Source organism: Ovis aries, chromosome 6 (genome assembly GCF_016772045.2).
Source record: "Ovis aries strain OAR_USU_Benz2616 breed Rambouillet chromosome 6, ARS-UI_Ramb_v3.0, whole genome shotgun sequence".
Lineage (NCBI taxonomy): Eukaryota > Metazoa > Chordata > Mammalia > Artiodactyla > Bovidae > Ovis > Ovis aries.
Genome location: NC_056059.1, coordinates 15,321,317 through 15,333,600, shown reverse-complemented (window position 1 = coordinate 15,333,600; position 12,284 = coordinate 15,321,317). Strand labels below are relative to the sequence as shown.

The following is a 12,284-nucleotide window of genomic DNA, read 5'->3' as shown; positions in this document are numbered from 1 at the left end:
CTTAAAAATGTAAGAAAATACAAATAAGCTTTTTTTTAAAAAAAATTCAAATGATGAACTTAATAATTTTCTCTTGAAAAATGAAATACTAAATACTTTAACCTAATGATTACCTAATTATTTTTCTCTTTTTGGAGGCCCCCATTCTGCTCATGCCCTAAACTTGCTATCTAATGGTTAGTCTGCCTCTGTGCTATATATTATATATATGAAACATTATATTCTTTGTAATATAATTTTATAAGGAAGAAATCATCACTTCCATTTTACAAGTGAGAAAACGGAAATGATGAGTTTAAGTAATTTGCTCAAAATCACACAACCGGCAAGTGTGGAGACTCAAATTCCAGATTCTTTGCAAACAATGTACCCTGCTGCAAACCTTCTGAAATGTGATATCCTGAAACATATCTTTACCTCTTCACCAGTCACTGGAGAGAAGAGGTACTTCTCTCTCCATCCTATCTATAGAAGACAGCTAGCCAGAGTTTTCCTTCCTGCAAAAACCTGTGGGGCTCTTTTCTTCAAAACTGAAGGAAAACTTAAGGGCATCTAGTTTGAATGTTAATTCAAGGTAAATTCTGCCTCTTTGGCATTTGACTGGCTCCCTACCCATTCACTTTAAATTGAAATCTAGCACTTAACACCCAAGCACAGATGCTCCAGTACAATTTCCCACTCCAGAGAGAACTACGGGAAAACTACACCACTTTTATCTACTCAAAAGTAACATCAGTGGGAACCCACACTATTCTCACAGTACTACATTCTTATGGCTACACAGACAACCTAAGACAAACCGGCATATGAGGAAAACAAGCAACATAAAAGAGAAAATCCAAGACAAATAAACAGCCAAGCACAGTGTGAGTAAATAGTAATAGTTAGAAACCAAAAAAGCCATAAAGATTAAACATTCTCACATACCCAACCTTTAATTATTACCCTCAGAGATTCAAGAAGATATGACCACTGTAAAGTAAAAACAGAAAACTATGAGAAAACAACCAGAAATAGTAGTCAGAGTTTAAGAACATAACTTTCAAAGCATGACATGGCTCTAACCCCCAGGAGCTTGTTGCGAATTCCTTCCAAACCCAGGGCCCAGTAGGCCGATAGGTTTAGTCCCTGCCAACTGCTCTGTATTTTTATCCACTGCACAGAGATGCTTATGTTGTTTGAAGCCCTGATATGTCTTGTGGGCTTTCCACTTTTATGTTGCGACTGTCATTTCTGTTTGGTAGGAGCAGTGTTGTTCCTGTTTAGTTGCTAAGTCATGTCTGACTCTTCCCGACCTCAGGGACTGTAGCCCACCAGGCTCCTCCGTCCCTGGGATTCTCCAGGCAAGAATACTGGAGTGGGTTACCACTTCCTGCTCCAGGGGATTTTGCCGACCCAGGGATTGAACCCGCGTCCCCCACATTGGCAGGTGGATTCTTTACCGCTGAGCCACCAGGGACGCCTGTCAGGAGAAGTGGGGGTATATTAAAGCATTAATATGCTGTATGCTCTAGAATCAAAGTCTCCATATTACTGGTCCCTCTAACAGATGAAGTTGGTTTTTGTGTAATACTACATTTTTAGTATAAATTTCATAAATCAGAAAACCGTTCTTATCCACTCCACTTCTGACAGTATTATTCTGGTAACATGTATCACTTGCTTTTACAGTCAGGTTACACTGTACAATCCAAGACTATATAATACCCTGACTGAAGTCACCATTCTGGCAAGAACTACTTTACATCAATGAAACCAAATTGAAGCCCATGTTCTTCTTAACTGTTTACCTGTAATGGCAGATATTAGTACCTGAACCATTCACCATGTTTAAAATGTCCTTGTTGCTCATGAAGATTAGGAATCCAATCCTAAAAAATTGTTGGGAAAAAAGGTAACCAAGTTTGGAATGTAGTTCAAAAAGACTTAACTCTGCACATTTCCTTTTGTGACTGTCAGTTGCATGACACTTTTATTGAGGTATAGTTGGTTTATAATACTATATAAAGTTCAGATGTACAACACAGCAATTCATAATTTTAAAGGTTATACTCTATTTGTGGTTATTATAAAATATTGGCTATATTCCTGGGGCTGTACAATATTTATTTACAATATATAGTTGTTTGTACCATTTAATCCCCTACCTATATTTTGCCCCTCCCTTCTTCTCTCTCCCCACTGGTAACCTCTAGTTTGTTTCCTATATCTGTGAGTCTGTTTCTTTTCTCTTATATTCACGTTTGTTTCATTTTTCAGATTCCACATAAAAGTGACATCAGATAGTATTTGTCTCCCTCTGTCTGACTTATTTCACTAAGCATAATACACTCCAGTCCATCCATGTTGTTGCGAGTGTCAAAATTTCTTTCCTTTTCGGCTGAGTAGTATTTCATTGTATATATACCACACAGGCTCCATTCATCTGTTGCTGGTCGCTTAGTTTGCTTCCGTATCTTGGCTATTGTAAATAAGCTACTATGAAAACTGTGGTGTGTATATATTTTTGAATTAATCCTTTTGTTTTCTTTGAATGTATGCCAGCACTGTAATTGCTGGGCATATGGTAACTGTATCTTTAGTTTTCTGAGGAAGCTCCACACCGTTTTCCACAGTGGCTGCTCCAACTTGCCACCAACAGTGAACGACGTTTCCCTTTTCTCCATATTCTCAAAAGCATTTGCTATTTGTGGCACATTTTCAGAATGAGTTTGATTTTTACAACATTTTTATTTCAATGAGTTTTTTTTTTTAATTTCTTTCCTGGAAGGACTGTTCTAAATTAAGGGCTATCAATCTTCCTTGAAAGAATGCATATAATTCAGGAAGCCACAGAAGATTGCCAATGATTCTTAAATTTACAAAAATAATATGAACAAAGAAGTATATAAAATTCTGTGAAGTTAGATTTTTAAATGTTATTTGTTTGGGGAAAAACTCTACTGCAGTCATGATAATCACCACGCATCAAACTACTCAAATTTTGACTTGAATGAGAGGTGAGCTGCCAGTAAGTGTTCTGTGTAACCTAAGTGATGATGCTGGGCTGCTTCTCAAACAGTACCTCATGGCTGCTGAGCTCTGGGACTCAACGTTCTGAACACACGTTGAAGCTGCAAGGCCACAGCAAAAATACAGTCCTGAGTCACCCAGACTTTAAGCCAAGGTTTTCCATATTTATAATAATTTATCGATGGATAAGGGACAATCTAAAATTTAGGAAGAATTTATCACATTCCTGTGATAAAGCAGGATCACAAACAAAACTTGAAACGAACCAAACATCACAATTCCTTTCTACTAAGTATTCCTCCTCCCCAGATTTCTATCTACTGCTGGAAGAATATTTAGAAGGACATGCTTCCCAGATGGCGCTAGTGGTAAAGAACCCACCTGCCAATGCAGGTGACTAAGAGACATGGGTTAGATCTCTGGGTTGGGAAGATCCCCTGGAGAAGGGCATGGCAACCAACTCACTCCAGTATTCTTGCCTGGAAAATCCCATGGATAGAGGAACCTGGCAGGCTACAGTCCATAGGGTCACAAAGAGCTGGACATGACTGAAGCAAATTAGCACACATGCAAAGTTATAAAATTAAACATATTGATGGCATCCAGTAATACTATGTAACTTAAACATGCATTTACAGAATTAAAAACAATATCAAATTCTTTTCTCTTTCTCATCCTGGCTACATCAACATTGATAATAAAACTGAGGTTCCCCCAACATTTTGTCAGTCTTTATTGAGCACCTACTATGTGCACAAATAGTATGCTAGGTCCTAAAGGGAGTGAAATATGCTAAAACATCTATACCTCAATGGACATGTGAAACATAGGTGGTCACCACTGTCCACTGTCACCCAACTGTGTTTTAAGGTCTTTGATCACACCATCCCTTTGGTGCCAAAGATCTCACCTTCTAAAACAGAAAACACAAAAACAGGGGGCTCTGCAAGAGTCATGGGCCACATAAAAGGAGTGTGTCTATCTGGAACAATTCAGATAAGATGGAAAAATCTCAAGAGATGAACAGGTGCTAAGTCTGACGGATGATCGGCAGTGGAAAGGCAGGTTGTTGTCAATGGGTAGAGTGACCAAATATTTTATTATTTATAGAATATAAACAATAGAGGTGTTATTAATTATGCTGGGATAAGAGGTATAAACAGATAAACAACAGACTTAGAATCCTGGGACATTTCTGGGCAAACTTGGATATTTGGTCACCTCTGTCCATAGAAGACACTCAGCAGACAAGGACAACAAAAACATGGTCCCAGGCCCAGCGGGCCTGCAGGGCTCACGGGTAGTGGTGGGGACCCTGCAGGCACTGGCTGGACTTCTGACGAGGTGGTAGTGGCTAGAAGCATCTGTTCAGGTTGATTCCTTTTTGTTCCCATGGTCTTTCCAAGTTCAGTGCCTTTGTCTCAGACTCTAAGACACCCTTCCAGAGTCTTGCCCCTTCAACCTTACCACCCTTCTCCTGGGGTTACTCATTGACACATAGCCCTCTGGACTTGCCTCTACTCTCTTTCCAACCTATTGTTAAAGCATAAACTCTGTGGTTTACTTTTTTTCTTGCCTTCTGTTTTTATTGCTAAAGCCTTTTCCAACCAGGCTCTTGCAAATCAAAAGGTTTTGGCTTTCAAATTTATTTGTATGGGTGTGAAAAGCCTATTCTGAACTTCGAAAACTTAATGTTTTATTTTTTCCCTCTTCATTCTCCTAGTATTCCTAATGGTAATGTGGGTACCACAGTGTGGATATCCCACATATAAGGAAGTACGGACAAAGAAAATTACAGGGGATAATCATTCAATATATTATCTCTGATGATACTAACGTTCTTGATGGAACACATGAAAACTATTATGTGTCAAGTATTGCTTATGCATTAGCTTATTTAATGCTCACATTAACTATTAGTTACGTACTGTTGTTAACTCTATTTTGTAACTCGGGAAAGTCAGGCTTCATTCTTAGGACTAGAGAAAAGAAGCAGTACAATATAGTAAAAAACAAACTTGGTGCTGAAGTTTAGTGTCAGTTTCGTCTTCATTTCTCTTGTGTATACATTTTCCTCATATATACAATTAGAAGTTTACTTTTAAAACTCTTCAAACTCTAAAATTTGAGATACAAGTTTACAATCCTTATCTAAAATTTTTGGGATTAGTTGCATGTTGGAATTCAGAAGTTTTCAGATTTGTGAAAGGCAATACGTACAGATATTGAGTATTATTGAGTAACTGCAGTGGGATCTTGGGGGTAGCTCCTTATGATCAAATATAAGTGTTTCTACAGCAATACTTTTGTAGTGAGAAAAATAAGTTATATTTAAAAAAAATTCCTCTTAGTTCAGGTCAGATGATACCACCAAATTAATTTGCTGAGAACATATTAAAAAAAAAAACTTCGGATTTTCAAAACTCATTGGATTCTGTAATCGTGGAAACTGGGCTAATGAAAGCATTGGAGTTAAGATATCACTAGTGATGCAAAATATTATATTTTATTATCATTATGAATAGTCTAGATTAATAGGATTGATGTGCATGGTAAGTGTCACATTACCTGGAAAATTTTAAGTACTCAGTAAGACTAATAATTAACCATAATGATTACACATAAAAGAAGTAATGGCAACCAATTAGAATAAATTCTTGCTGACTTAAATTCCATCTCTCAAATTTCTGGAGACCCTTGATTAAAGGGATAATATTAACAACTCTAAAAGCCTTCTTGGGTAGGGTTCCCATGTGATAAGAGAAAGGCAACAACAACAACATTGATAAAACAGATGAAGCACACCTCCCAAAAGAATAACCAAGTGCATATGGGCTTCAGGAAGCACAGATTTTACATCTGATGCTAGCTCAATAGATTCAGTGTTTTGAGTTATACCTAAGGGGCTTCCCTGGCGGCTCAGAGGTTAAAGCGCCTGCCTGCAATGCAGGAGACCTGGGTTTGATCCCTGGGTCAGGAATATCTCCTGGAGAAGGAAATGGCAGCCCACTCCAGTATTCTTGCCTGGAGAATCCCATGGACAGAGGAGCCTGGTGGGCTACAGTCCACGGGGTCGCAAGGAGTCGGACACGACTGAGCGACTTCACTTTCACTTTAATAGTATCCAACAGGTCTTCCCTGTAGCTCAAATGGTAAAGAATCTGCCTGCAATGCAGGAGACCCAGTTTCGATCCCTGGGTTGGGAAGATCCCTTGGAGAAGGAAATGGCACCCCACTCCAGTATTCTTGCCTGGGAAATCCCATGGACAGAGGAGCCTGTTGGGCTACAGTCCACAGGGTTGCAAAGAATCGGATACGACTGAGCGATTAACACTACTACGCCAATAGTATCCAACAGTGGCATATCTCAGTAATTTAGTCCACTTAGAGAATTTAGTATCTAAAAACTAAATATATACATTCAAGTTAGGTAGGTTCTTGAAGACTTACAAACTTCATAGATAGTTGTAGTTATTAAGCTTATATAAAACCTTTATATTTAGCCTTTAATAAAATCTTTAAATAATAAAGGCATATGTGATTTTATAGAAATTAAGAAGAAAGAATATACATGTATATCTCCTTCCTTACCCCATGCTATTTCAATATGGTTAGTCACATGCTTAAAAAGAATCATCTCAGTGAAGCAGGCATGTAAACTTAGAACAATAGTTTGTTACAAAGCAATGACAATTCAGGAGTAACAGACTGAACTTTGTCATGGACAGAAGTGCTGAGGCTTAGCAGATGATGGACGGGAGTTAGCTACTCCTACCAAAGGCTGCAGAAAGGAATCTTTAAAATAAAAATATGTTTGTGATATAGAGCAGATAGGACACACAGATATGCTCTGGCTAATACTCTAACAAGGTTAATGTCTTTATATTCTGTGATTGCTTATCTCAGTTGATCAAATTGCTTATCTCAGCTTATCTCAGTTGAATAAAGTTGATCAAATATGACCATATCTCAGGGTTAAAAAAGATGATGCATCAAAATAAAGGTCACTTTAAAATAAAGGTTACTTTTATTTTTATTGGGTTTACATGAACACAACTCTATTAAAGGACACTGCATGCCTGTTGCTGCTGGCAACAGAAATATGGAGAGTAAGGAAAACCTGATCACATTGTCTCAGGAGCCTTCTGACTGAAGCAAGTCATTCTACCAGCATGGTACTGGCAGAAAAAGCACAGAGCCTCTCTCCTCCCCACTGCTCCACCTAACGGGGAGACCTGCCTGTTATCTCCTCTTCCTCTTTTTCAACCCTGCCTCACTCTCCAAATATTATGGGCAACATAAATGTGCAGAGTGTGTAGATGACAGCAGGGTGAGTCGAGAGAAACTACCATTTCTGACATTTTTAACAGAAGAGAACAGAAAGTCTGAGGACGTCCTGGCATACTAATCAGTTTACTGGTGAAAAATTCTGAGAATCTCAGTTTACGACATGGTCATGCCATATGAACATGATGGTTTTGATTTCATAGGGGGCAATTACCTTCCCTTTGTTCAGCGACCGCCAACGGGATCCTTGGTTTTACTTACTGTCTTGGAAAATGCATGCCGTCGTTCACAAAGAGAACAGGAGAGCAGCAGCAGTAAGGAAATGTACCACCTCTTCTGGAAAACTTAAAAATAAATAAAAATGAAATTTAAAAGAAAGGATGATAAATGAGTGAACTTTGTAGGCTTTGGAGATGAAGATGAATACAATTTTATTTATGCAAATAAAGCAAGAATGTTAATCACCCAGTATCTGGGAGAACACTAACTACTGGTAATTTAAGATGATTTTAGAAACTCACCCCTTAAATTATTGGATCTTTCTTATTGTTCACTTCTAAGAAAAGACGGCTAAAGGGGTAAGCCCAAAAGAATAGCAAACCTAACAATGCATTTGAAATAATAAAAAGGAAAAGAGTAGGCCTAATTTTTCATTTTTCCTTATTAAAGAGTGATGAGGCCCCAGCTCTGGTTAGGTAGACAGGCTTAAACTTACCAGATGGCTGCATCTTTTGCTTTATTTGAGGTTTTAGAATCAGGCCTCAAGTTCAACAAATACAGTTCATTTGAATTCCTCACAAACTTTGTTAAAAAGACTGCTTTCTTAGAGCAGTTTTAGGTTTACAACTAAATGAAGAGGAAGGTACACAGATTTTTTATAACCTCCCCCCCCACCAGCTCCCACACATGCATACCCTTCCTCATTATTAATACGCCTCCTCCAGACAGTACATTTGCTACCAAGGATGAAGCTATATCGAGCCATCATAATATCCAAAGTCCATAGTTTACCTTAGGGGTCATTCTTGGTGTTATATTTTCTATGTATATTCTATGTATTCAAATGTATAATGATGAATATCCATCATTACTGTATCATGCAGAGTATTTTCACTGCTCTAAAAATCTGTGCTCTATCTATTCATCTCTCCATCCTTTACCCCTCAGCCTGTCCACCACTGATCTCTTTACTGTCTCCATAGCTTTAACTCTTCCAAAATGTCATATAGTTGGAATCATACAGTATGTAGCCCTTTCTGATCGGTTTCTTTCATTTAGAAATATGCATTTAAGGTTCCTCCCTGTTTTTTTTGTGATGGTTTCATAGTTAATTTCTTTTTAGCACTGTATAATATTCCATTGTTCACAGTTTATGTGGACACGAGAGACATCTTGGGTGCGTCCAAGTTTTGGCAATTATGACTAATGCTGCTATAAACATTTTTGTGCAAGGTATGTTTTAAACGCCTTTGGGTAAATGCAAAGGAGCACAATTGTTGGGCCATATGGTAAAAGTATGTTTAATTTTATAAGAAACTGCCAAAACTGTCTTCCAGAGTAGCTGTACCATTTTGTTTCTCACTAGCAATAGGAGTTCCTGTTGTCACATCCTCATCAGCATCTGCTGTCGTCGGTGTTTTGAATTTTGGCATTTTAGTAAGTTTGTAGTGGTATCTCATTGTTATTTTAATTTGCATCTCCTTGATGAATATGATATGAATCAGCTTTTCACATACTTACTTGCCATATGTATATCTTCCTTGGTGAGGTGTCTGCTAATGCCTTTGGCCCTTTTTTTTAAATTAGGTTGTTTGCTTTCTTCTTGTTGAGTTTTAAGAGTTCTTTGTATATTCTGGATAACAATTCATTATCAGATGGACCTTTCATAAATATTTCCTCCCAGTTTATGCCTTATCTTCTCATTCTCTTGATACTGCCTTTCACAGAGCAAAAGTTTTAATGAAGCCCAGCTTATCAGTTTTTCTTTCATAGTTTATGCCTTTGGTGTTGAAAATAAGAAATCACCTTCATATCCAACATCATCTATTGATAGATTTTGTATGTTATCTTTAAGAAGTTTTATAGCTTTGTGTTTTATATTTAGGTATGCAATCAATTTTAAGTTAATATTTGTGATGGTTATAAGGGCTGTGTGTATATTCACTTTTTTCCATGTGGATGTTCAGTTATTCCAGCATCATTTCTTGAGACTCTTTGTGCTCCGATGTGTTGCCTTTACTCCTCTGTCAAATTACAGTTGACTATTTTTATGTGAGTCTATTTCTAGGCTCTCTATTGTCTTGTACTGATCTGTTTTTCTATTGTTTTGTTAATACCACATTGTCTTGATTACTGTAGCATTACAGTAAGTCTTGAAGTCAGATAGTATCAATTTTTCAATATTGTTTTTCTCTTCTAATATTGTGCTGGATACTCCGGGTTATACATGCTTAGAACTGGGGAGTAAAAAGTCTATCCTTGCTTTGATTTATAAATTATGTCATGGCATAAAATAATATCCTGGGTATTTAGAGATGTAGCTTATCAAGATGCCTCCCTCTTAAGAAAATTTTGAATCACTGTATTTTAGACTCTGGGAGTAGAACAGTTAAAATATCAAAAGGGTAATTTGATGGCAATGGATAGAAAAGCATAAATGGAAAACATGTATGTAAGGGCTCTTTAGATAAAAAAATCATGCCTTATTTCCTCAAAGACAAATTACACAGAGATACATAGATAGATAGATACATAAGTATTAAGATGACAATATATGCTCTAAGTGGAAAAAAAATAATATTTTACAAATATGTCATATACTATGCCAACCATTGTGTCTTACGTTATTTACAGTCCTTGATGAAATTACTCAGTGAGTTAGGCAGTATTCTCCTTTACACCTGAGTCTCAGAGATGCGAAGTGATTTGCCCAAGGCCATGCAGAACGAGGATTCGATTAGACTTGTCTGCCTCCAAAGCCCACCTTCTTTCTCCTACGTCATGTATCATAGTTTTTGTGTTTTACCAAATGAAGAATTTTCACTGAAGCTTTCTGTTTTTTTAATAGCTCACTATATATGTCCAGCCAGAGCAAAAGCACACAGCTGAATATGCTGCAAACATAACTAAAACTGTGTTTGACTATTTTGAAGACTACTTTGCTATGAATTATTCTCTTCCTAAATTAGGTGAGAACCATTTTTAAAATTTTCGTATTTTTAATATTGCCTTTGTTTTCATCCAAGTTAACTCACTTCCTCTACTTTTAGCATCCTGAGTTAATGGTTATTCATTAGTCTTTTAACCATATGCTTACACTATTTGTCTAATACTTACTGGATGCTGAAAGATTCATTCTGGATTCCTCCAAGAGTAATGTCTATTCTCTCTTTTTACCTGATAAATGTACAGTATTTTATTTCCAAATAAAGATTAAACTACAGACAATGATTGAGCCAGAAAGAGCAACCTAGATTTGTTGATTTCAAAATTAGTACCCATCCCAATAGCTTACATTGCCTCTCCACCATCAGCGAGTTAATAAACAATAGGGATAAATAATGCTGTCAGAGTCTTATGTATTTCCAGTCTTTCCATTGTTGTACAAGACTAATTCTAGATTCTCCAGCAGTTGAAATGAGCTGGTGCTCCTACCATAAATATTTTTTCTAATATGAAGGATGGGGGAACATGTTTTCTTTTGAAAATAAAAACAGTGCTATAATCAGAAACACTTCATTAGTAAGTTCAAGCGGTATTAGCAAAGACTGTAAATGTAACACCCATACAGATGACTGTAGGGATGAAATGAAGACAACAACAAAAAAACCAACCAACCAACAACTGACTTTCTCTTTTTCTGTTTCTGCCCTTACTTTAATAAATTACCAATGCAAAGCAACTGGAATGCCAAATTCTCTACATGGGAATGGCTATGGCTCTGAAAAACTTTGTGGAAGCTCCTCCTCACTTTCTTTTGATTGCTTCACAACCATCAGAGAAGGAGACGGGAAAAGAAATACTTCACAAAAATCAGCATAATATCTAATAAAATATTAGGCACATTAATTTAAAAGTCCTTTTCTGTTTATTTCTCTTGTACCACTCACGATAACCTGGAAAGTAGAATTCTCACCAATTTATTCCTTACAAGCATATCCTCCAAAACAGACGCTTGGGAAAAAAAGCAAATAAAAATGAAATACAGAAAGAAACAGAAGACATAAAATTACAGAGGACTTGAAAAGAGCATTGCCGATCATATCCTTAAGAAATAAAAGACACTGATTTCTGGAGTCAACAGGAAAAAAAGTCCCATGGAAATTTTGAGCACGTTAAAGACTAAAAAGTTTATACAAATAGATGATTGTTTTTCACTCTGAGAAATTATTTTTAGCCTGTTAAAAAGCATTCATCTAAAGAACTTAATTTGGTAAGAAATGTTATGAACAGAATGGAAAGAATGTATTTCTCACTGGACTCTTTTTCCATAGATAAAATTGCTATTCCAGATTTCGGCACTGGGGCTATGGAGAACTGGGGACTCATCACTTACAGAGAAACAAACCTGCTTTATGACCCTGATGAATCTGCCTCATCAAACAAACAGAGGGTGGCTGCTGTGATAGCCCATGAGCTTGTGCATCAGGTATAGAATCTTAGCATCAACTAGGGAGAAATAAAGCAGGAAATAAATGCTGAGTAAATAATAAACTAGGGAGAAATAAAGCAGGAAATAAATACTTCTGTGTCATTACAAAACTTGCATGAACAAATTATTATATTGAAAATTTCTCAGCCTCTGTACCATAGGCATGGGAATCTAACTATCTCTTTATTGCTGATAATTGCAGTGGTTTGGAAATATTGTGACCATGGAATGGTGGGAAGACTTGTGGCTAAATGAAGGATTTGCTTCCTTCTTTGAGTACCTGGGAGTAGACCATGCAGAAAAAGACTGGCAAATGGTAAGCTTGAAACATGTA

At 37.0% G+C, this 12,284-nt stretch overlaps 1 protein-coding gene across 1 annotated transcript in view; it reads left to right on the top strand.

Annotated features, from left to right (window-relative positions):
* ENPEP (glutamyl aminopeptidase) overlaps positions 1–12,284 on the top strand; it is an 80,642-nt gene that overhangs the window by 17,114 nt on the left and 51,244 nt on the right. The window contains exons 4-6 of the mRNA XM_004009617.5: positions 10,367–10,487; positions 11,793–11,947; positions 12,153–12,266. Of these exons, the coding sequence (XP_004009666.2) occupies positions 10,367–10,487; positions 11,793–11,947; positions 12,153–12,266 (390 nt within the window). The remainder of the gene's footprint in view (positions 1–10,366; positions 10,488–11,792; positions 11,948–12,152; positions 12,267–12,284) is intronic.